The sequence below is a fragment of the Protomyctophum bolini genome, assembly GCF_963924005.1.
Source record: "Protomyctophum bolini genome assembly, chromosome: 16".
Taxonomy (NCBI): domain Eukaryota; kingdom Metazoa; phylum Chordata; class Actinopteri; order Myctophiformes; family Myctophidae; genus Protomyctophum; species Protomyctophum bolini.
The window spans coordinates 14,032,933-14,059,341 of NC_137877.1; the positions used below are offsets into that span (position 1 = coordinate 14,032,933).

Consider the following 26,409-nt stretch of genomic DNA (forward strand, 5'->3'; position numbering starts at 1 on the left):
TGAACAGTATTAGCATGAAGATAAGCTAATGCAACAAAAAACAAATGCTGTGCTGATCTACAAGCTCACAACGCATTGCGACGAAATAACTATGGTCCTAAAATGCCCAAAATCTGGACGTAAAGTTTGAAAGAATTGTGTGTCTGATGGGCATGGATTGAGATCTCAAAATTAGAACTGCATAATAAAAATGACAAAATATGCATTTCTTCATATGCATACTGTAAGTGAATTTGACCCCAAATAAATGCCTCTGATGTATGTCACAGAGAGTGACATGGGACAAAAGCATGGGGAAAGGAACAAAGCCGCTACAAGCTCACGACACATTGTGTTGAAGCACTTAAGCAAAAATTCTACAATGCGACGTGAGCTACTGCTATTTCCGAAAACTGGAACGATATTTTGAAAAGAAAAGGTGAAAAAGGGTGACGACAGGGTGGTTAAAGTGGCTGCAATGTGAACTGGTCGCACGCACGCATGCACGCACGCACACACACCCCATGACATACTAAAAAAAGTTGTAAGTCTTTATGTGACATTAGATATGGTTATGTCAATCCAGACATTTCAATTGGGTTGCCATGGTATAAAACAGTCAAATAACAGGCCAATGTGAAAAGGGTGGGATATATTCCTGAGCCTAGTAGGAAAGTCTGTGAAAGATGTCACGTAAATTGCACGCTGCGTTCATGATTTGAAGCTTTTTGTTTCAAAAGGGCCAATCCTGCAAACTTTGAAATCCAATGTTAGCCAATTAGGATGGAATAGGAAATATCGCACAGTTTCATCTTGAACACATGACTATAGAGATAGTGTGGAACGATTTGCGGGATCTTTGGACAGAATCTGGAGGAGTAATATAAAAAAAATGTTTTTCAAAAGTCGGCCTCCTGGTGGCGCTATAACAGGCCGTTCTGGACATTTTGGAGATCGTTCGCATCCAGGGAGTGTGTGTGCAAAATTTGGCATTGACCAGGTTAACGGTGCTTGAGATTAGCCGTTCACAGACGGACGGACAGACGGACGGAATGCAAAACATACTCTCTCGGAGTCTCTCCCCATGCCTTTGTCATGGTGGAGACAATTAGAGATTTGTATTATCCACTCCATGTTACAACACAAAAATGAAGATCGTTTAGACCGAAACGTAAGCTGAGCTAAGATCTGCTATTTTTGAAAACCATGAAAATGTGTGCAAATCTTTGAAAAAAAGAATATATATATATATATATATATATATATATATATATATATATATATATATCATAGAATTGGCCTCAGGTCTTCATGGGTTACACATTAAATGCAGACGTTTGGCTGGGCTACAGCGTTTCAACAAAAATATCATTCAAATACACAAATACAAAGAGCTTTTCGTTCAAGTTCTTTATTGTTGTCAACTACACACACAACAGCTAGTAGCAACATTGCAGGCAGTGAAATTATTGTACTCCAAGCATACCTCAATGTGTGAAAAAGAAATGATAGAAACGAGTCAAGATGACTCAAGAATAAATGTTACACTTTAAAGTACATAAAGTGCACAAAGTACAAGCAAAGATGATGAATTCAATAAATTCAATAAATTAAACAGTATTACTTTGGAAGGTACATTGACTTCCCTTTCAAAACATTCCATACACTTTCACATTAAAACTGTGTTTATGAACCTTTTTTTCTTTTCTTTTCTTTCCAACTACCATTTCCTCCTTTTTTTAAATCTTATGAAGCGCTTACATGCATACATTAACACTTTCAGCTTTTGTGCATTTTTAAATTTTGCTATTAAACACACTAACAACTCATATACACATTTCAATCACATTCCTTCTTCATCTAAAATTAAAATAGTCCTACACTTTTTAACCTATGAAGGGCAAGCAAATATTGTGAGATGAACCAAGCACTGTCCTCCATCAGAAAAGTTAGACAATCTGGCGGATATAGTACACCTCAAAAGACAGTATTTAGCCTATAGCCTGATGCCCCATTATCCCGCCTGCAGCGCGAGCTTCTTGTAAAAGACAGCAGCGATGCAGAGGGCAATAATGCACACAGAGGCTAAAACACCTACAGCAGCACCAAGCCCGGCGGAAGAATTTGCATCGTGTGTTTTGGTCTGGCCCTGGATGACATCGTCTTGGGTGACGATCTCCGGGGAGGTGATGGTGTGGAGTTGGGAGAGGTCGGCTGGCTCATCGTCTGTGCTTCTCCTTCTCCTGTTGTTGCAGTTCATGAAGCCGCTGCAGGTGCTGACCTCGCAAAGGCGCGTGATGCAGTGCAGGTAGTAGGTGGAGACGGTCTCGTTCTGCTGCTCCATGAAGCGGAAAGCCGGGAAGGAGAAGCGGGCGCTCTGGCTGATGCCGTTCTGGTTCATGCTGGTGAGCTGGTCAACGTCGCAGGGTACAAACAGGTTGAATATGCTGGAGTTGGTAGGAAGTGGGGAGATTGAAGCGTAGCACCGGTCCAGAAGCACGTTGTACTGGGTTGTCAAGTTGGTGGCTTTCACCTCTACGAAGATGTCGGTCCTCAGCTCAATTCCATTCTGTGGCATCACCAGGGGCGTTGTGTAGGCACTATCGCTGAACAGCTCCAGGCGCAGGGTGCTGATGAAGCTGCCATTATTGTCCTTCAATGCAATAGAGGAGGCTGACACATCAATCTGGGTGTTGTTGATCAGGTACTCTAAGGGGTAGGCGCAGGAGTAATAGTACTTCATCTCAGCATTGTAGGTGATTGTCCCTGTGGTGAGATCGGAGGATCGCACAATGCCACTGACGTTGACTGTCTGGATATTGGAGAAGTCTGAGAACACTCCTGTGCCGGCAGCGCTGGTGGTCCTGAAGACACTTCCACAGGCATGGGTCTTGTTCAAGGGGAAGTTGAAACGCACCACGGGTGGATTTGCAGACAAATCCAGGGTTCCCTTGCAGGCTGGGTCCGACATATGGTTCACGATCATCAGCGTTTCGTTGTAGCCGGTGTAGACGATAGGGCAGGCTTGGATTGCCAGACTGATGGAGTCGGTGCCACATGTCACCTCGATGTCAGTGAATTCTGGACGCCTTGCTTGTCCTATTGTACCACAGTCACTCAGTGTCAGCTGACTACTTCTGCCTATGATGGTGGCGACGATTAGAAGAACGTGAAAATTCATCTTGGCTGTATGACAGTTTTCAGCTCCTGCGTCTGGAATCTCTGGATACCTTGTTAAGTCAGCTCTGAAGGCAAACGCAGGTTGATGCTGGTGATGGCTGTTCAGGACTCTTTTATAGTATGTCTCTTTCACTGTGATTGGCTAAAAACAAGGTCAAAGCACCCAGCTATATGCTAACAATCGCATTGTATTTTATGGAGAATGGCGGCAGCGTGGAATCGTACCCTGGGGGCAACAACCTGAAATCTAAAGCATTATTTTAAGGTAGACGTTTTGCCCGGGATGCAAACAAATAAAAATAGCAGATCTACAAGCTTCCCGCCTTTGATTTCATTTTTTTTAAATCATTTAATTTTGGCTTGAATTCATGACAATGTTAGCTTTTTGGGGATGTTTTGGGGTGATTCAACAGTTTTTAAATACTAACAGTTTTGCTGTATGACCAATAGCAAAAATTGCCAGTTTGCAATGCGACGTGAGCTCCTGCTATTTCTGATATACGTCTAAACTGGAACGATATTCTGAAAAGAAACGGTGGAAAAGTTTGGCGACAGGGTGGTTAAAGTGGTTGCAGTGTGAACTGGTCATCAAGTTCAACACACACACACACACACACACACACACACACACACACACACACACACACACACACACACACGTATGCACATGTAATCAAGCCTTCCCCGGCACTGGCCTAATTACAGACGATGACGCTGAACGGCCTATACACTGACTACATACTGTACAGTACAATACGCAGAGGAAGTGAGAGCGCTTGATATCGTGGTGTCAGCATGACAACCTGCATCCCACCGTCAAAACAAAAGCCAAACAATGGGGATATGACTGTGAGTTACATGGAGGCTGCGGGGAATTCATGCCCCCGTTCACAGCACCAGTGGAACCGCAGAGTATACGGGGACCACCAGGCCAGGGGTCCTTAATTGAAGGGGTTCCAGGTGGTCCTAAGCTAGCTAAATGATGGAGAGTTGGTAACCAAAATGGACCCTTATTAGATATTTAACTCTTTTTTTAAGCAGTGGTTCTCAAACCTTTTTAATTTCAAGGAACCCCCCCCCCCTCCTCAGTGTCACTGGTGTCACTTATGATTTTTCACTGTAATTGTTCTGTCCCCTGTGTTATGTTTACTTGTTTTGCATTGTATGATTTGTATGGATAGTTTTATTACCACTTTTAAGAGTCTGCTCATGGGACTACAGATGGAAATTTGCTTCTGGCTAACTGTGGCCCATTTACATGGATTTCAAAAATGGCATGTTGATTAATATGCATTGTCCCAATTAAATAAATTAAATATATAAACAAACTACAAAAATAAAATCAGGCCGATTTCCATAACAAGTCTGAGAATGTACGAATGGAAATATGGGTCCAGATGGTTCCATTTAGGAGTCCATTTGGTTCTATCAACTTTTTTCATATCCATTCACTCAGTATGTAGAGAGCTTTCAGATCAGCTGAGATATTGAACTAATTATAATTAATATTGATTCAATTTCAGGTCGGTCACAATTATTACATAATCGCCTGATTGTATTTATTTGAGTATAGTCACAATTATTTAATCCTTTCATTCCCATTCATCTGCATGAAGCTGAATGAACAGGACTGTCATATTTCCGTCATTATTTCCATTGTCCACCCTATGTTTGGCATTTTAGGACACACACATACACACGCGCACACACACACACACACACACACACACACACACACACACACACACACACACACACACACACACACACACACACACACACACACACACACACACACACACACACACACACACACACACACACACACACACACACACACACACACTTTTGTTCAACTAATGCCAAGCATGTTCTTTGGTTAAATAATAATGTATGCCTGTCCTGTTCAATGGTTTACTGTTATGTAGTATTTTGTACAATTACAATTTAGGCATTTAGCCAAAACTCTTAATCCAGAGATGTACAGTAAGATAGCAAAACACAAGGTAATACATCAAATGCATAGAAATAGCAATCAAAGGTCATACTGTAGCTAAACCAAGAACTATTACCTAACAGTAAAATATCCAAAAATAATCTATAGAGAACTATACACACACTATTCATTGCCAGGTCAACAATGACCATATTGACATACTGTATGTGTGGACAATACATAACATGCTATCTAAATTACATTTTAGCATTTATATAAGCCGAAAGGTCATCAATGCTATCAGGGTAGGTGCTACTGTATGGCAAATGCTAGGGGCTATAAGGCGGAGTCTGAAGAGGTGAGTCTTCAGACGTGTACAGAATGTACATATGTACATTCACCGGACACGGGAGGCAGTCAGAGTGGGTTATATGGTCCTGGTACTGTATTTAGTGACACTTTGGGAGGTACGTGGTAGTGTCATGTTGTCATGCAACATATGTTGGTCCATTCCTCCATTGTTGATCATTGTTTATAGTCTAATGTTCAGAAACATGCAATATGCGGCAACGTTGCATCGTGAGAGGAAACTCAATATGGAACCCTGACTTACTTAATGACAGGTCATACATGCCAGATATGTCTTAATAATGGAGACCCATGGTGTGACCTACTGTAGCATGTCACGTGCAAGACAGTTGAATGAATAGTTAAACAATAGTTTCACAATAAGAACAAATGAGACAATTTCGTGTGCTATCCAGTATCCACCATGTGGGGAAAAAGATGAAATGCTAATATAAATGCACCACGTCTCTGTGTGTACGTAGAGTGTACTGTATAAAATGATATCTAAGTTACATAAATTGAGCCTTAGTATATGCCTGTAATTCGTCAAGTATATAGGGAAGGTGCTACGGGCTAAGATAGATGGCTGTTTTTTGCGTGTCTCAAGTACCAGGTCTTATTCCCTAACTTGAGTAAACTAAAGACCTGGAGGCGTGATCAATGCCATTTAGCTATTCTGAGTGGCCAAAGAGCATTGAGCATTATATATGAACACAGGCATAGGTGAACACAGGCATGGTGAACACGGACATTGCTGTTCCTTGGAGTGGTTGCACCACTCAAAAACACAAATAAAAAGTACGGCATGAGATCACAGGTTAATCTCTATTCCTTGAGCTTTTGGGCCTGTGGCTCCCTGGCTAACTATACATCACTGGGGGGGGGATGTACTTATATTTGTACATCAAGTCGCCTTACGCTACAAAAACAGGAGATAGGCTCCTGCCCCATGGACAACATGGCCCTGGAACCATGGCTTCACAAGGCTATATACATACGTTACAATAAATTCCTTTAACCCATTTAGACCCATTGTTCCAGGGACCCCCCCAAGAAGCAAAGATATGAGTTAAAAGCGTTCGCTGTGTGAAAGCATTATATTCAAAGATTTGCGCCACATTTTTACGATTCTTTTCAAAAATAGAAGACCTACAAGCTCGTAGCTTGTAGATCTAAAGTATAACATAATGCTTAAAACACCAAAAAGGGGTTCCCGCCACTGAAACATTATAAAACTATTTTTTTTCATGGACCACCTGCAGACTGTAATTATGCCAAGGACCATTAGTGTTCCCTGGACCGCTGGTTCAGAAACAGTGCTGTGGACAAGGCCCATAAAAAGCTACACCATAACTCGTGGACTCTGGGGATTTGAAATGATCTCATTTTACATCATGTATAGGACAAGGTTATATGCAGGCAGCCCCCTTCGTTTGATGAATGGAATTCTAGCTCTGACATTAGGGGGACGTGCATAAATAAACACATGCAGGCATCCGGCGCTAGTGTAACGAGTGCTAACACCTATAACATATACAATGTGTAGCTTATAGGGTGATATGCTTTCATGTGTGTATAGGTCTATGACATGATGTAAAGACAATGATCCAATGCCCCCCCCCCCCCGCACCCCCCAGAGACATTTTCGGATACCGTCTCAGCACAAAATGGATATTGGAAACGTACATACGTTCTACAAAGTATTCCCATGCGCTCAAACCCCCCACCCCCCACACACACACGTCTCATAACCACTTGTGGGAAACGCGTGATATACCCTGCAGATAATAATAATCGCTTCTGTTTCGAGGTAGGGTTGAGTGACCTGCTTGTGCTCCGTGGCAATGTGCCGCCTGCCTGCCTGCCTGTGCACCGTTTTTCACAGAGCCTCGTATATTTAAGACTTGGCCTATACTGCTGCGTTCCCGGACGGGTGCGGCCATTAACACGCCGGGGCGGCCACTGCCTTACCGCCGTACCGTTGGGTTCACATCGCTCTCCCTGCCGGGTTGTATACTGTAGAGCAGAGGTCTGCAACCTTTTTCACATGAAGTGCCAAGTTTGTATCTATCCATATACTGTACTGTATGCTTTATTTTATTTTGCTGAGCATTGTAATGATCATTAGACTCAAAGCGATATCCCACTTATATCCCATGCAGACTCGCAGCCAGTCAGAAAACAGTGTTTGAATTAATGTAGAATTATGTCCAGAGGACATAATTTAATTAACTACATGTTTTTCGGTAAGTTTATTTAAAAATAAAAACCCTCTCTCTCTTGCTTATGCTAGTGTGCCAGTGATTACCCTCCCCTGTGACAATGTTGGCATGCTGTAGAGTACCACACTGCCCCACGCCCACTCAGAACACACACACGTAGGCAGGCATGCATGTATTGTATGCACACACCTGCATATTAGATATTAAATGACTTACTTCCTGTAGGCTCCTAGATGGAGCCAATCACCACCCAGCCATTGGACTCTGTTTTGGGCAGTGTTCCTCAGCTGGGCCCAGCATAGTCTTCTTGTCTTTGTCCCACTCTCGACTGATCTTCTCCAGGTCTGTTTTGGCCTCCCCACTCTTCCTTTGCCCTGTGCATATTAAATACCAAAACAAAATAGTCAATATTTTTTTTGTAACACACACACACACACGCGTGCGCATGTGTGCACACACATAGACATATACTGTACGATATATACATGCATACACATTGATAATCAAACCAAGCAAGCTCTGATCTCTCTCACACACACACACACACACATACACACGCACACGGGGAATGCCACTGATCAGCACAAAGTCACAAGACTTATCGCCCCGCATATTTACCAGGCTGTGAGATGGAGGGCTATTTTGTTCCTTCCCACAGGTGTTGGAGTTAATGCAGCTGATCATATGAACCCCCCTCCCAGAATGCCACAGAGGGCTCGGGGGGCGCGAACACAACAGCCCCCCCCCCCCCCCCCCCCCCCATGCACGGCCTTCGACTAAGTTTGGACGAACGATACTGGCATATTAGTTGAGACAACTTGAGAGCATACAGGGGAAACAAAGCATGTTTATTGTGTGCAGGAAGAATCAAGCATTGGCTCCATATTATACTGTATAGTAAAACACAACAGTGATCCATGTATCAGCCTACAGTTGCACATACTACACTACTACAGCTAATACTGAACATAAGATTTAACTACAGCCCACTTCAGCCACTATAGTTACACACTCACTCCAGAGGGCCACTATAGTTCCATAGGTTCCACACTCACTCCAGAGGGCCACTATAGTTCCATAGGTTCCACACTCACTCCAGAGGGCCACTATAGTTCCACACTCACTCCAGAGGGCCACTATAGTTCCATAGGTTCCACACTCACTCCAGAGGGCCACTATAGTTACACACTCACTCCAGAGGGCCACTATAGTTCCACACTCACTCCAGAGGGCCACTATAGTTCCATACGTTCCACACTCACTCCAGAGGGCCACTATAGTTCCACACTCACTCCAGAGGGCCACTATAGTTCCACGTACACTCACTCCAGAGGGCCACTATAGTTCAACGTACACTCACTCCAGAGGGCCACTATATTTCCACACTCACTCAAGAGGGCCACATTGCATATACTGTCGTATCAAAAATAGCAGATCTACAAGCTCATACGCGCTTTGAGATCTGCTATTTTTGCTATTTGAATTTAAATCCTGAATTATTTCCATGCTTTAATTGGAATCCTGAAAAGTAACATATGTATTACATTTCAAATGCATTTAGATATACGTATGTTAACTTTATGAACTATACCAGTTGACGTATGAGATTCTGCACAAGCCATCATCCCATTGTCCTACGTATAAACATCACATCATACACATTAATGCATGTATACTGAATATCGTCCCTCATACGTCCAAAACTGTTACTCTTCTGGATTCAAATGCAATGGTTGGCTGAATGTTGTTTGTATCGACACGGACAGGGGAAGGTGTCACACCTACGGGCACTATAAATGTGACATGTCCGTTGTTTACAGCATGCGACGCTGACGAAGGCTTGCATTGTGCTATCTGCTCAGGTACAGGATTTAGTTTAGACATACTATCGGTCCGACTGTCATTAGACCGACCACCTATACCTCAAACCCTAACCTAACCTAACCTATTCCTCTCAAACCCTAACCTAACCCTAACCGCAAGCACGGGAGCAGCGCATGTCCGACCGTTGTTTCCGCATGTCGGTCCGTTGGTGTGTCTAATCTGCGTGTGCGTCCCATCTGCTCTGCAGCATACCATGCCAATTATAAAATATTAAATTAAAGTGCCTTAAAAGGACAGTTCCGTCAGTGCTGGTATTCTCTTCTTAAGATATTTCTTGAAAAGTGGATTAAAATGCAACACTAGCTAAAGTAGCAGATGTACACGACTAAAACGTGTCTCTTTTTTGAGCTTGTGGATCTGCTACTTTTGATGAAGGGATGTTTTAAATAAACGGAAAAACGCAAAAAGTTAGAAGATGGAGATTAAGAGGTTTCTGCCCCGACAGCGACGACATACAGAGAGAGAGAGAGAGAGAGAGAGAGAGAGAGAGAGAGAGAGAAATTGAGAGAGCAAGCTCATGTCGACCTTGAACACCTGGCGTGTTTGACATGCTATTAGAGCGGGCAGTTACGCTCGTGTTCCGCCATCAGCGAGGGAACCGATGTGCCGCGATCTCGTTCCGCGGTGTCGCCTTACGGACGGAAAACTTCTATCCGCAGCGCTCGGCGGGGTGTCCCCCCTCGCCCTCTGACCACACTCTCTCTCTCTCCTCACGCACCATGCAGATGTTGTTGCCCCGAAACGGACGTTTTATATACTGCCAGATCGCTGGGCTTACGCTGCACCGCCCCGGGACTGTCTGCACCGGCCCCCGAGAGCAAGAGGAGGAGGAGGAGGTGGTGAAGGAGGAGGTGGTGGTGAAGGAGGAGGAGGAGGTGGTGGTGGTGAAGGAGGAGGTGGTGGTGAAGGAGGAGGTGGTGGTGAAGGAGGAGGAGGAGGTGGTGGAGGAGGAGGTGGTGGTGGTGGTGGTGAAGGAGGAGGTGGTGGTGGAGGAGGAGGTGATGGTGAAGGAGGAGGAGGAAGAACGCTCCGTCTTGCTTTGTTTCGTTTTTCTTGACAATGCTGCGAATCTGCGATGGAGTTTTGTTTTATGGCATACTATTTTTTCTACACTATATCATAGCGGAGAAAGTCTGTCACGTTTAGCACACACCCACGCACGCACACATAAATATACACATGCACACATGCTCAGACACTTGTAGAGAGAGAGAGAGAGAGAGAGAGAGAGAGATAGAGAGAGACAGACAGAGAGATGTTTAAACTTCTGCCGTGGTATCCAGTTCATCTCAATGGTAATTCCCGTCTCTGTTGGGGGCCATAATGGTGTTTGCAGGCTAAATTGAATAACATGTCTTCAGCTTGGAGGTGCTGAGAGCAAGAGAGAGCGGGAGAGACACAGAGACAACCAGTGGAAAAGTGAGAGTATATTATACTAGAGAAGGGGGGGGGGGGTGGGCAGAGAGAGAGAAGGAAAGGAGTATCAGAGAAAATAGGGGAAAAGAGACTGGGAGAAATGAGGTCCTGCTCTCCTAAGGGGTCCGGAGGGAATGGGGGGGCCGCGGGAGGCTGGAGTTAGTAGATAATCACCGGAAGAGCCTGCCGTTCTCCGCAGGCCAGCACTCAGGGCTGTAAAGCACTTCTGCTCCTGGGTACGAGCCGCACTGCCAAACCCTGAGTGCTGACGTAACTCGGAAGGTGCATGGACCCGTGGAACCGCATTCATTTTTTAAGCGCATTTTGCCACGTGAGAAGTTCAGTCACGCAAGAGTAGAGTCGCTGCTTCTTCACCTGGAAAGGAGCCAGCTTAGGTGGTTCGGGCATTTGGTTAGGACGCCTCTCGAGCGTCTCCCTAGGGAGGTCCTCGAGGCACGCAGAACAAGAACCAGATGGAGGTATTACAACGCCACACTGGCCTTGGAACGTCTCGGGATTCCCCAGGAGGAAGTTACCTCTGGAGAGGGAAATCTGGAGCTCTCTGGTGGAGCTGTTGCCCCCACGACCCGACTATGGATAAGCGGTTGAAAATGGTTGGATGGAATTTGCCACCTTTTCAACCCCAAATGCTGGCATGGGTATTAACACGCCTAGGTGTGAGGAAAATGTGGTTTATTGTTAAAATAAGCCTAAACATTCAGAGTTAAATGAACAAGATGTTGCGTGTGCGAGGGCGACAGTGGCTCAGGAGGTTCGGTGGCCTCTAGAGAATCAGATTGTCCTCCGTTTGATCACCCTGCCGCTCTCCCTGCATTAGCGTTGAAGTGTCCTTGAGCAAGACACTGAACCCCGATTTTTCTTTATTTTTTTTTATCCCACGATTTTGCAACCCGCATTTTTTCAAGCCGCATTTTTTCACCCAGTATCAATTATCTAATGTAATCCTGGGCACTACACTTCCTCTGCCAACTTGGGGGGGCAGCAGACTGCTTTTCGTGAGGGTACCTACCCTAGGGGACACGGGGAGAACATGCTAACTCCACACAGAAAGGCCCTTCCGACGATCAGATTGGTTGCCTTGCGTGTGTGGTTTCCTCCCACCGTGCATTAATGGGTGAATGTAATGCACATTGTAAAGCGCTTTGGGAGAAAGGCGCTATACTGTACATGAATGCACCCGTTACCATGAGCATTTTGTTTGTACAGTACGCGCTCATAGTTAATGAAGGTGGCAGGACCAAAGTCACGTCTGGCTCCCGTGGCATGCCTGAGGGCTCTGGACCAGACAGAGGCCAGTGGCTGTGGTGTGAAAGACCAGTCAATCTAAGCTGGACCAGACAGAGGCCAGTGGCAGGGCTCTGGACCAGACAGAGGCCAGTGGCAGTGGTGTGAAAGGCCAGTCAATCTAAGCTAAGAAAAAAGGGGGGCATGACCAGATTGCAATAGTAATCGTTCATGTTTCTTTTTTTTTTTTTTTTTATCAATCTCCGTCCTGAGTGCTGGGCACAATCTATATAAGGCAACATTTTTTAAATGTCATTATGCTTTAAGTATAGCATGTGACAAACTAGGGGTTTTCATGATTCTGAACCCATTCCAAGCATTAGCTTTGAACGAAAAACAGTTAAAACTAAATTCGACCATATAGCCACTTGCCCGAAAATGTGCCCAAATGTGATGACCTCACATTTGTGATGACGGGCGCATACAGTGTTGCGGGTTCGAGTCCCGATCCCGACGACCTGTGTCTCTTTCTCACCGTGTCCTGTCTCTCTTCACTATTATATTATCCTATCAATAAAGGCCCCAAAAAGATCTTAAAAAAAACTAACGGCAGGACTACGCATGAGCAGAAACAACCTCCAGAGAGTTCATTGTGGTCGGGTGTCTTCAATCTCGTGTAATGATGGCCTTTCAGAGAACGCTCTACAAAAACAAGGGCTGGTGCAGCAGCACGTACACCAAAACGTCCTCAACGTGTCAATTTGACTCTGCGAGTGAACACAATGCTTGTACATAATTACTCACAGAGTTACACAAATGGACGAACAAATAGACAACTGCAGGAGTTGTACTCCATTTGAGCTCATCAAGATGAGGACAGCTTGTCTGGTGTCATATTACAGTGGTTTTCAACCATGTGGTCTGGGGACCACCAGTGGTCTTTGACGGGGTTCCAGGGGGTCCCCCACTAAATGGAGAGTTGGTAACCAAATTGACCCGTTTAGATCTTTACCACTTGAGTGTAACATGAAGACAAATGGACCCATTTGCTGTCATTTTGGAGTTAAATTATTGTTACAAGAAGTCTACACAAATACTATAGAGAATGTAGTAGAATTTGCCTGTTCTCTCCTTATGGTACCACATCAATACAGCATGGAATTGTGGACAAAATCATATCCAACGAAAAACATACTCTCCCTCCATGCCTTCGGCCTGGTGGAGACAATAACAAAATGTTATTTCGTTTTGGGTCTGAGAGGCTAAAAGTCATTGTCATCAAATGGTGGTCCGTTGGCAGTAGACGTCTCATAAAAGAGCCTAGGCATTTATTCAACATCCTTATTTGTTTCACAGACTGCCTTCACAGAGAATTGGGAAAACATGCATTTTTTCAGGGCTTCATTTTGCGGTAATTTTCCTAAATAAAAAGGGATATAGAAAAGTTAGAAAACAGAGAGTTCTGTGATGCTGGAGTTAAAGACGCCTGGGTTTATTATTATTAAACAAAAACCTGCAATAAATACCTCTTCCTGCATCCTAGCTAAAAATAGTGTAAAAGGTTATCTTTCTGGGGAAAAGCAATATAATATAATATGACTACTGCAAGGATATACATATGGTAATTAGGACAAAAGTTATGTTTTTAATATGGTACAACTAAATTGTACCATTTTGTAATTTCTTAATTGTTTTTAGGTTTTCTGAGCACCCAAAAAACGTGAACTTTTAACATTCAGTAGATATTCTGTGGTCTGGGGTTTTCTGGCTCAAACAAGCGCTCAGATTTTGCTGGTATTTGCTGCGCTATGAGCTTGTAGATCTTCTATTTTTCAATAGCTAAAGTATAACATAATGCTTAAAACACCAAAAGGGGTTCCCGTCCTGAATCATGTAAAGCAGTGGTTCCCCCAGGGGTACTTGAAGGAGTTCCAGGGGGGACCAAGCTAAATGATCATTTGGAACCAAATGGACCCTTATCAGTCTGTAACTCAGAGTGTACAAATGGAACCAAATGGACCCGTTAGTTCCATTTGTACACTCTCAGAGTTAAATTAGCATTGCTTTTACAATATAAATTGTACCAGAGATACAAATGCCATTAAATGGGGGTCCGTAGACTAATGCATGTCAAACTGGGGGTCCATGAAATTAAACAGGTTGAGAATCACTGCTAGAGCCGTAAAAAAAATTCTCTTATGGGGGTCCCTGGCATATCCTTTTCAAATGGGGGTCCGCATGCTATTTAGTGTCAATTTGGGGGTCCTTGACATGAAAAGGTTTGTGAACCACTGATGGAATGCCTTTGTGTATGAAATGTGCTACGAATAAACTCACGTTGCCTTGCCGATCGAAACGAGATAAAAGGCTAAAACTGTCAAAAACGAGCAAAAAAAACCCAAGCAGTTGACTAGATGATGTGTCAATGTCAATGATGAGAAGTTGCACTCATCATGACTGAGAAATGCTAGGACGGTGTCAGCCACTAGGGGGGAGGTGTGAGTCTTCTTTGCCAAGCAGACAGATCTGTATAAACACAGGCCCTGCATGCAGGCCTATACAGGTCCTCACAGTGGCTCTGCCTTGACACAGACAGACATCTGGCTTTCTTTTTTATTTTCATGTTGTTTTTTTCCCCCCTTCTCATTGTGAGTATAATGACCATTTTGAATGGAAATATATAGAAACACAATAAGCATTGTTATCTATAAGATTATAACGACACAATCGTGCATTGTTGTGTAAAACGTGTCTCCTCCTGATAGAGGTTTGAGTATATGTGACGACTAGGCTATGGAACACACCATTCAAACCCTGCTGAATGACGATGGAATCCCATTAGTGTTGTTCAGTCAGGGGTTGACACTAAGGTCTCGGAGGCATTGCCCGTCGGGCAAGTACAGGTCATGTTCTATTTGCCCTATAAGGTCTTGCCCTAAAAGTAAATAATCCATTATAAAATTATAGGTAAAAGAATTACGTTACATTTAAAAAAAAATGCCAAATACCTATAGCTTCATATAGGACTATGGGTTGGGTTCACATTTGTCTGCTTTTGTTAAGTGCAGCAACAGTGAAAACGGCACATTATAGGTAAACAGTGCTGTTATTTTACTTTCCACAGACCAGAAGACAGAGAGCTCTGGTGTTTAGACAGATATCTGGTGTTGTGGTCGGGGCAACCTAAAGCAAACTCCACCTGCCCGGAGGTTTTATTTACCTGGGGCAGGTGGGCAACTCTTAGTGTCAACGCCTTGTTCTGTCCTATACCTGGGGCAGGTGGGCAACTCTTAGTGTCAACACCTTGTTCTGCCCTGTGCCTGGGGGGCAGGTGGGCAACCCTTCGTGTCAACGCCTTGTTCTGTCCTGTGCCGTGTGCACATCACGACCAATGCCGTTTCCTTCTCCTTTAACCCCTTTTTAGACCCGACAACTGATTCTACAAATGTCTTCTAAATCATGACAGTTTTCTGAAATGTTTCAGTATCAGTGGTTCTCAACCTTTTCCATGTCAAGGACCCCCATGTATTTGTCTGCGGACCCCGATCTAAAAATGTTGTTCCAGGGACCCCCCAGAAGCAAAGATTTGAGTTAAAAACGTTCGCTCTGAAAGAATATATATTTGTGCCACATTTTCACGATTTTTCATCTACAAGCTCGTAGCGCGGCACTCTGTGTCACGCTATGAGCTTGTAGATTTGCTATTTTTCAATAGCTAAAGTGTAACATAATGCTTAAAACACCAAAAGGGGTTCCCACCCAAATCAAAACCTTATTTAATCGTTTTATCGTTGGATTCCATGTTGTATTGATTTGGTGCCATAGGAGAGATAACAGGCAAAACCTCAACACAGCAATTAAAAAAAAACACACACAAACATCACAGCATTAAAAAACCTCCACCATCTCAAGTGACATTAAGAGCTCAAACTGTGTGGATCAGTGAGGCTTATCCATTTCTGTCACTAATATCAACCTCCTCCGCTAATAATTGACCACAGACATTTCACTAGAACAAACCGAACCAGGGGATGCCAGATCCTTAACCACACGGAATGAACCCCCGGCAATCTACAAGCTAGGTTGCCATTCTCCCTATTTGACGTACTGTACAATGTGTGTGTGTGTGTGTGTGTGTGTGTGTGTGTGTGTGTGTGTGTATATATATATATATATAGGGTTTAAGAAGTGGTAACAGAAAACGGGAATAAGCAGAGAGAGAGAGAGAGAGAGAGACCAATAAAAAATGGTCTGGATTTAGGTTTGGGGTGGGGGGGGTGGGGGCTTAGGAGGCCAGAGGTTTGGGCCCCAGTGCACCTGTCGTTGGGCAGGGAGCAATGAATGCTATTGATGAGCCCTAGGCAAGGTCAATTCCAATTGCATGCGGGGTGGGGTGGGGGGAGTGGGGGGGGGGGGGGGAGGCCCCATTCACTCAGCCTTACTTGGATCTCCGGCGCAAAGCCAGGGGGATTGTTGGACACCTGTCAATCAGAGCGGGCGGGGCGGGGGTGGTGGGGGGGGGTTGGGGGGGAAATGATCTGGTCTTGGCTACCGAAGCAGGGCTAAGGAGGAGATGGTTGGTTAAGCCAGCGCAGGGCTAGCTCATGACATTCCCCTGCATGTGGAACCTCCTGTAACAAGATAACCATCTTACAATATTACACCGACGACGACGACATCGAGAAACTTCTTTTTTTTGCGCCGCTGGCACATTATGACGTCTGGGATGAGTAACGGCGGCCGGCTGCGGCGTGACATTGATAATATAATCATGCCGTTATAACCCATTCTGTACGGGAACCCCTTTTGGTGTTTTGAACATTATATTACACTCGGTGCCGCGCTATGAGATTGTAGATCTGATATTTTCTTTTAAAATCGTGAAAATGTGGCGCAAATCTTTGAACATATTCACACGTTTTTAACTCAAATATTTGCTCCTGGGGGGGGGGGGGGGGGTCCCTGAAACAACATATTTTCATATGGGGGTCGGCGGCCAAATACAGATAATTCTGGGGGTCCTGAAATAGTTTGAGAACCACTAATATACTGTAGAAACAGGTACTTCAGGCCTAAATGGGCTAATTACTTTGTGGGGTGTTAAAGTGTGGTGGTTATCTGTCCCCTGAACTGCAGTACACCTGGCCCACGAGGCTCTCGTCTGGCGCAATTAAGATTTCACACATTTTCAAATTGTAGATTTAGAAGTGGTTCCCAAAGTGGGGTCCGGGGACCCCCAGGGGGCCCTTGAGGGAGTTCCAGGGGGTCCCAAGCTAAATGATGGTCCGTGGGGCTAATTAGTGTCAATTTGGCAGTCCTTGAAGTTTGGGAACCACTGATTTAGACAGTGGTAGAAAATGTACTTGATTGTTTTACTTGAGTAAAAGTATCAATACTGCAATATCGAACTATAGTACGTTACAAGTAGTAAGTAAGTATGTCCGGACCGGAATTCTAAATCGACTTTAGTAAAAGTACATAAAAATTTACTTAAAAGTACCAAAAGTAAGTTCTCACTATGCAGAATGTCCCATTTCAAGTTGTCAAATGCCTACGACATAGCAGATCTACAAAGCTAGATCGGCTATTTTCAAATGGCCGAAATGTATTGGGCTGAAGTGGTTAATGTATGTTTTGTAATAACAATCAAAGCAACTAATAACTACACTTTTCAAATAAATGTAGTGGAGTAAAAGTACAATATTTGCCTCTGAGACGTAGTGGTAAAAGGAAGTAAAAGGAAATACTCAAGTAAAAAATACCTCAAAATTGTACACCAATGGATTTAGATCATTAGTACGGTCGGAGATTCTGTAAAACAACACAGAACTGCTGCTGATCTTATAGAGATGCCTTATTTCACTCTGATTAAACAATACATCAAAACAAGTTGAAGCCTCCTGCAATTTTGCGGCAGTCGGTGTTGTAATTTCAATTATCTTTTGATGGATTATATGCAGCCCCAACGTCTAACATCCAAGCATCTAAACACACTTCTGAATGTTTATGTCCCGTCTCTGGAACGGCTAAACCCTCCCAGCAACTGCAGTGTGTGTGTGTGTGTGTGTGTGTGTGTGTGTGTGTGTGTGTGTGTGTGTGTGTGTCTGAAGTGTGAAAGTGGGCGATGGAGCGGGCGCACGGCAGTCTCACAGAACAAAGAAAGGAGGAAATAAGCAGTCTGCTGGAACATTGCTTATTGCCCCTCGGTGACAACTCATTTCTTGTGGCTTCTGAGAAAGCCATCAGTCTGGGAGGGATTCGGCTCATTGCCTCGCTCACACAACGCGCTGAGTTGAATGTCTAAACATTGATCAATAGGGAGAGACCTGCTGACATCCACCCAAGTCCCCTGCACTCCATCTGTCTTGATACTGTGTACAGTACAGTACAGTACAGTACAGTACGCCGTGTGTGTGTGTGTGTGTGTGTGTGTGTGTGTGTGTGTGTGTGTGTGTGTCTGTGTGTGGGACATTTTTTCCAGGGAAAAGACGGGCCGTCCCGTGAAGAACACGGCGATCCCATCCGGGACAGACCTCTGACCTCATGCAGGTCCAGGGGAGGACAGGACAGGACAGGAGGGAGCAGGGAAGGGACATGGAGATGATTGAATTTAGTTTTTTCACCGGGCGGGGGAGGGGGTGGTTTAAGGATTTAGAACAGAAATCAAACCCCCATCTCTCTCTCTCTCTCTCTCTCTCTCTCGTCCCCATGCACGTATAGGTCCAGAGGGCCGTGCAGCTGTCCCTTTTCCCTCTAATTTTTCTCTGTCAGATTTCAGCCTATAATTAGCAGAAAGACCTCGGTGACTCTGTGCGCACACACAGTGTGTGTGTGTGTGTGTGTGTGTGTGTGTGTGTGTGTGTGTGTGTGTGCGCCCAGAACGAATGACCCAAATCCCCCCCCCCATCTCCACCAGCAGCCAGCCTCCAGGCCCACTACTATAGAGTGACAGGTTCACGTACTGTATAGAGAACTTCACAAGGATAGCACTTCTTCGTTTCTCAGCGGGACGGAAACCCGCAAGAAGCCATAAAGGGGCGAACCCCGCAGCGCCAGTTAGTTCTCCTCCATGCCAAAGTGCTGAGGGAGCATCTCTAAAGCTCCCTAAGTCTCCCATTGAGCTCTGCTCTGGTATCTGGCCACAAAGCCCCCTCATGCACACGCACGCACACACACACACACACACACACACACACACACACACACACACACATCTCCATCTGCCAACTGTATGACAACCATCTTCATTTTTCACAAGGTTTTATTTATAATAGAACCCAAAAATCTGGCATCGGCCGGAGCTCTAACTTTCATAGAAGACAAGAGTCTTCTAAGAGTCTTAGTCAACGGAGGAGGTCATGAAAGGCCAGTGGTGTAATAGTAGAGATGTCCTGATACTGTATCGGTATCGGGGAAAGTATCGACATCGACCCTTATTGGTCATATCGGGTCATATCGGTATCGGCGAATATTCCAGTCTAACCAGCGATCCGACACAGGGGTAAGGGGATGACACTATGGCAGGTCAATATAAGTTTGCTTTGGAGTTGCCCAAACTGCAAGTGCACATTTGAGTGAGGAGTCTGCTATTAACACAAGATAAAATAAGGAATTTATTAATGTAAATATTATTCTCTGGTATCGGTATTCGGTATCGGCTAACACAGAAACTGTGGTATCGGATCGGGAACGAAAAGTATATTGGGACATCCCTAGTGTAAAGTACATTTACTCAAGTGCTGTACTTGTGAGCTTGTAGATCTGTGATATTTTCAAAACATTTGTATACATATGAAAACTTAAGCACTATTTGCTTTTACCTTTGGTATTTTAAGCACAATCCATGCTAGCCCTCTAGGGGGAAAAGTGGCACCGGTGCCAGAAAAATGTGTGTCATCTAGCCATATATATATATGGTGTAGCCCCCATGTTTTCATGTTTTATAAGATCGTAAAGATGCCAGATTGTCTCATTTTGAGCAAAAAATAGACAAATAAGCGTGCATGCGCGCACGTGCACGTCGGATCCGTATGTAGGCTGTCTAACATGTGCGTGAAAGCAAAAATATATTTATATATATTTTTAAATATATTTTTTAATTACTGGATTAAAAGTAAAAAAAAGGATCGATGGATTTTCACGTTCTGGAAGAGGCGGATTGTGCAGATTAAAACGGATTCTCGCGCCCGTGGCTTAGATTGGGTTAAGTATATTTTGATGCCAAGAATACCTTTCGTACTTTTACTTACCGGTATAGGCTACATTTTGAATTTGACATTTACTTTCCGGACATTTCTATATTGCAGTATTGATACTTTTACTTCAGAGTTCTTTTTCCACCAGTGCTTTTCGTAGAGTCCAACTGAGGAGGTCATCTCACGAAGGCGTGTATATGTCGGTCAGTCGCACACATCAGGCGTATCACCGCGGTGAGCCTTTTCCATGACGTCCTCAATCCGACATATGTCGGTCGGTTGTGTAATTCTCAGAGCAAGGTCGTGGTGTTGCCTTGGGCCGCGTTAACGCCGCCCCCCACGATAAAGTGCAATCAACACGGCCCCGATCCCAGTGCCTCCACCGGTTGATCCGGCCTAACGTCACCTCGATTTAGCCACCTGTCATTACTCCGCCCTGCATAAGCCGGGGGGGTGGGGGTCCGCGGGGACAGGGGGACCAAACACATCAAGGCAACCAAACAATAAATAACACCTGATGTCATTCTGGTTGATCTTGAAGGTTTTGCGACCTGTCAAGGCTTTAGTTTAAAACCGTTACGATGCGATTAGACGTTGGGTCGGCCCGGAAAACCCGGGAGCCGCGTCTGTCCGTCAAACAGTCAGCCGGTGGTGGGGAGTTCCTGTGTGAGTTTCATTAAACAATGTGTAAAGCAGAGAAGGGCAGGACAGCTGTCACTCACTGGTGTTAAATATCTCAAAGGAAATTAGGTTATCTTCCAGCTGTAATGGTTTCCCAGCTAACCCCCCCCCCCCTCCCTCTAACACCACCACCACCAACCCTGACAAAATATATCCATCCATCCACTTTCAACCGCTTATCCGTAGTCGGGTAACACCTCGGGCAACAGCTCCACCCAGAAAGCTCCAGATTTCCCTCTCCAGAGCAACATTAGTAAAAATCTACTGCAGCGGAGTGGTTTTACTCTATACCAGTGGTGGTACTCACTTTTGTTATAAAAAAAGTAAAAGTATCAATACTGCAATATAGAAATAGTCTTGAGTAAAAGTACAAGAGTATTGGTATCAAAATGTGTCTTCTTGATGCCAAAATCATAAAGTACCAAAAGCATAAAGTACTCATTATGCAGAATGTCCCATTTCACAAGTTTTCAAATGTATATACAAATCTAAAATAGCAGATCTACAAGCTCTACAATGCGTCGCATCAGGACGCTTCTACAACGGGTCCATTTGTACACTCTCAGAGTTAAGTGTCCATTTGGTTCCAAACTATGATTTAGCTGGGGACCCCCTGGAACTCCCTCAAGGACCCCTATAGGGGTCCCCGAACCCCACTTTGGGAACCACTGCTTTATACTATATCATTATTTGCTTGCTTTGTGTTGACTCTTCTACTGTTGATGTGAACTTTGTTTGTGTTGACTCTTCTACTGTTGATGTTAACTTTGTTTGCCTGCATGCTGACAATGACCGGATTACACACAAATATTTGGGAATCGGGTTGCTGCCACCCTAACCCAATCCGCTCGCTGCATGCATGGGAGAACCATGCCATAACCTTGCTAACTACACAAGTCGCATACCGCGAGCACACACACAGTATGTGTGGAAGTAAAGGAACGGTCGTTAGACTCTTCTCACACAACCCGCAGGCTGAAATCCAAGCATAACTATTTCCAGTGTCGATACCGACGCCGTAAGTCAGCGTGCAAAATGAGACAAATGCAGCTCCGCATTTCGTAACTCGGCAATGTTTCCGAGGAAACTCGACACTCATCCCAGAGTAAACCGTGTCGTTAAAGGTATTACAAAGTCATTCTTTTCTCCCCGTTTCTCACACTTCATTTGGGCATTACTCCGCTTTACGGAGGCTTTCTGTGGTTATGGTGGATTTGTGTGGTTTATCGAGTTTTCCTGGCGACCCCCCAACACCCCCCACCTTATGCCCCCCCACACAACATGTGTCCGACCGGCCCCCCGCACCCAAACCCCAACCCCCCCCCCCCCCCCCCCCCCCCACACACACACCCTTCGACAAGCAATTTCGTGGCGTAATACCTTCTGACATGCAACGGGCTAGTTCAGTTCTTGATCTGTTCATCATGATATATCACGCCATATAGACCGCTCTGTCATGCCCATGGGAACGGCAGAGCAGAGCATTCATCTGTTATCGTATGTCACGGGAAATGTATATTTTTTGAGCCCCTCCAGGCTCCTATGCACAGCTTTCCGGGTTTGTGTAAATAGCTGGGAGGGAATTCGTCCAAAATCATCAAGATTGTGTACTTGGTGACAAGTTTTAGATTTTTGGCATGGTGTTAAGTGTGTAATATGTTTTACCCAATAGTAACAGAATCCATTGAAAAGTATTTTCTGTCAATTATTTGGGGTTTCAACCATATACTGCACCTATCTAATATTGGATTCATTGCAAACAGACCACTAGGGGGCGAGCCCAACTCGTTTGCGATGGTTTTTGAAGACCGTATGCCCATACCACACCATGCCAAAAAACCCGTCCACCCGTTTTTTTAAGATTTAGATTTCTATTATTGTGAGAAAGATGGCTTCCATTATCGCTTTGCAACTCTTCCGAAATAGAAAGCCTGCAATCTCCATTATCTTGGATTCCCCTGACGAGGCCCACAATCCCGTGAGACACAGACCGAGTAGAGGAACAAATGATGAACATTAGTGAGGGCCAATTATATGAAGGTAGGTTGATTAGTGGTGAAGTGGTCCTTTAAGCACTGCACAGTGGAGTATTTCAGAGGAAAACATATTTTCCATGGAGGAACTGAAAGGAGTGGACGAAGGCGGGACGCTGACCCCTCCTCCGTCACATGCCCCTCTAGCCTCAGAATGGGCTGCCGACCTGCACCTCACTTTGTCTCTCACGCCGTTTTAAATTGCAACAATGTTTTCGTTCGGGCCGGAGGGGGGGTGGGGGGTGGGGGGGGATCACGGCCGGTGGCTTATGCGCGCGACGTCTAATTTTAGCGGGGGATAGTTGTAAACAGATAAATACCGTTGACTTGACAAGGCAGTGAAACCGCAGTGCTGGGGATAAAGAAATTCAAATGAGTTTTAGCGAGGAGAGATATAGAGGGAGAAGAGAGAGAGAGAGAGAGAGAGAGAGAGAGAGAAAACGTTAGGTTGGCTTGATTGACAAGTTCATGTGGGGAGACCTTTACCATAGCAACATAACTTTGGATAACATGAGCAGATGGATGGTGTGGGTGATTTTCCGTGCTGACCAACAGTTAAGAGCGGGCATCTGTTAAAGTGTGTGTGTGTGTGTGTGTGTGTGTGTGTGTGTGTGTGTGTGTGTGTGTGTGTGTGTGTGTGTGTGTGTGTGTGTGTGTGTGTGTGTGTGCGTGCGTAATCTGTGTGTGTATATATGTACAGTATATTCTATGTATGTTTGTATGTTAGTGTCATGAAGGAAGTTTGAATGCATACGCTCATGTACTCATGTCTGCAAGTGTGTATGAAGGCGATTGCTGTACAAATAGCACAAATGTGTCACGTGTGTATGTGAATCTGTGTGTCTCCTGCAAAGAGAGAGAGAGAGAGAGAGAGAGAGAGAGAGAGAGAGAGAGAGAGAGAGAGAGAGAGAGAGAGCACGCTTGGAAGAACACAAACAATGCAAAAGTCAGCAATGTGTGTGTTCATGCACCGTACATGAAACCACGCTTGTGACTTGGCACCAGGAAAATGTATTAGATTCGGGGGGGGAGGAATAATTAACTGGCATCAGCTGCAGGGGTCCGGGGAAAGGTTGCGGCTACAAATATAGAACCTCTTTTTGACCAATAAATCGTCCACATGGTGGGCAGAGGGCCTTTAAGGATTGACACAGAAGTTGCCCGGCATTCGGCTGGTCCCTGATTAATGGGACAGAAGGGTCTTTTAAGTCTGCTCCAAAATAGAACATCAAACGATTCGGCACACAACAGCAAAACGCCTAGTGTCCTCTCTGGAGCGACCACGCACGCACACACGCACGCACGCACGCACGCACGCACGCACGGCAGCCCGCCCGATTCATCATCGATAGGATTCTGCTGTCACACTGACTGCAGGGTCGCACGGGGTCGCGTGCACGACAAGGTCAAAAAGTAAAAAAAAGTATCAATACTGCAATGTAGAAATACTCCGTTACAAGTAAATGGCCGTGATTCAAAATTTTACTTGAGTAAAAGGTACGACAGTATTGGTATCAAAATGTACTTAAAGTATGCCAAAAGTATTGAGTATACTAATTGTGCAGAATGTCCCATTTCACACATTTTCAAATGTATAAAAATCTTTTGAAAATAGCTGAGCTAGATGCTCAATGTGAGCTTATAGATCGGCTATTTTCAAATGGCCCTAAATGTACATAAGGCTATATAAGTTACTGTATGTCTAAATGTACATAAGGCTATATAAGTTACTGTATGTCTAAATGTACATAAGGCTATATATGTGGTTACTGTATGTCTTAAATGTACATAAGGCTGTATAAGTTACTGTATGTCTAAATGTACATAAGGCTATATATGTGGTTACTGTATGTCTTAAATGTACATAAGGCTATATAAGTTACTGTATGTCTAAATGTACATAAGGCTATATAAGTTACTGTATGTCTAAATGTACATAAGGCTATATAAGTTACTGTATGTCTAAATGTACATAAGGCTATATAAGTTACTGTATGTCTAAATGTACATAAGGCTGTATAAGTTACTGTATGTCTAAATGTACATAAGGCTATATAAGTTACTGTATGTCTAAATGTACATAAGGCTGTATAAGTTACTGTATGTCTAAATGTACATAAGGCTATATAAGTTACTGTATGTCTAAATGTACATAAGGCTATATAAGTTACTGTATGTCTAAATGTACATAAGGCTATATAAGTTACTGTATGTCTAAATGTACATAAGGCTATATAAGTTACTGTATGTCTTAAATGTACATAAGGCTATATAAGTTACTGTATGTCTAAATGTACATAAGGCTATATAAGTTACTGTATGTCTAAATGTACATAAGGCTATATAAGTTACTGTATGTCTAAATGTACATAAGGCTATATAAGTTACTGTATGTCTTAAATGTACATAAGGCTATATAAGTTACTGTATGTCTAAATGTACATAAGGCTATATAAGTTACTGTATGTCTTAAATGTACATAAGGCTATATAAGTTACTGTATGTCTAAATGTACATAAGGCTATATAAGTTACTGTATGTCTTAAATGTACATAAGGCTATATAAGTTACTGTATGTCTTAAATGTACATAAGGCTATATAAGTTACTGTATGTCTTAAATGTACATAAGGCTATATAAGTTACTGTATGTCTAAATGTACATAAGGCTATATAAGTTACTGTATGTCTTAAATGTACATAAGGCTATATAAGTTACTGTATGTCTTAAATGTACATAAGGCTATATAAGTTACTGTATGTCTTAAATGTACATAAGGCTATATAAGTTACTGTATGTCTAAATGTACATAAGGCTATATAAGTTACTGTATGTCTAAATGTACATAAGGCTGTATAAGTTACTGTATGTCTTAAATGTACATAAGGCTATATAAGTTACTGTATGTCTTAAATGTACATAAGGCTATATAAGTTACTGTATGTCTAAATGTACATAAGGCTATATAAGTTACTGTATGTCTAAATGTACATAAGGCTATATAAGTTACTGTATGTCTTAAATGTACATAAGGCTATATAAGTTACTGTATGTCTAAATGTACATAAGGCTATATAAGTTACTGTATGTCTAAATGTACATAAGGCTGTATAAGTTACTGTATGTCTAAATGTACATAAGGCTATATAAGTTACTGTATGTCTAAATGTACATAAGGCTATATAAGTTACTGTATGTCTTAAATGTACATAAGGCTATATAAGTTACTGTATGTCTTAAATGTACATAAGGCTATATAAGTTACTGTATGTCTAAATGTACATAAGGCT

At 43.7% G+C, this 26,409-nt stretch overlaps 3 protein-coding genes across 3 annotated transcripts in view; 1 reads left to right on the plus strand and 2 right to left on the minus strand.

Moving 5' to 3' along the window:
• The window catches only part of man1a2 (mannosidase, alpha, class 1A, member 2), a 475,750-nt gene extending 474,791 nt beyond the window's left edge, over nt 1–959 (plus strand). The window contains exon 16 of the transcript XR_013965535.1: nt 948–959. The gene's annotated coding sequence lies outside the window, so the exon portion shown is untranslated. The remainder of the gene's footprint in view (nt 1–947) is intronic.
• Nucleotides 1–26,409, minus strand: part of popdc2 (popeye domain cAMP effector 2) — a 357,428-nt gene that overhangs the window by 46,552 nt on the left and 284,467 nt on the right. The window lies entirely within an intron of this gene.
• Nucleotides 1,994–3,160, minus strand: LOC308330829 (zona pellucida-like domain-containing protein 1; the record flags this gene model as incomplete). The annotated part of the gene is made up of 1 exon (XM_080785904.1): nt 1,994–3,160. One exon carries the CDS (start codon nt 3,158–3,160, stop codon nt 1,994–1,996), a length of 1,167 nt encoding a protein of 388 aa, XP_080642030.1.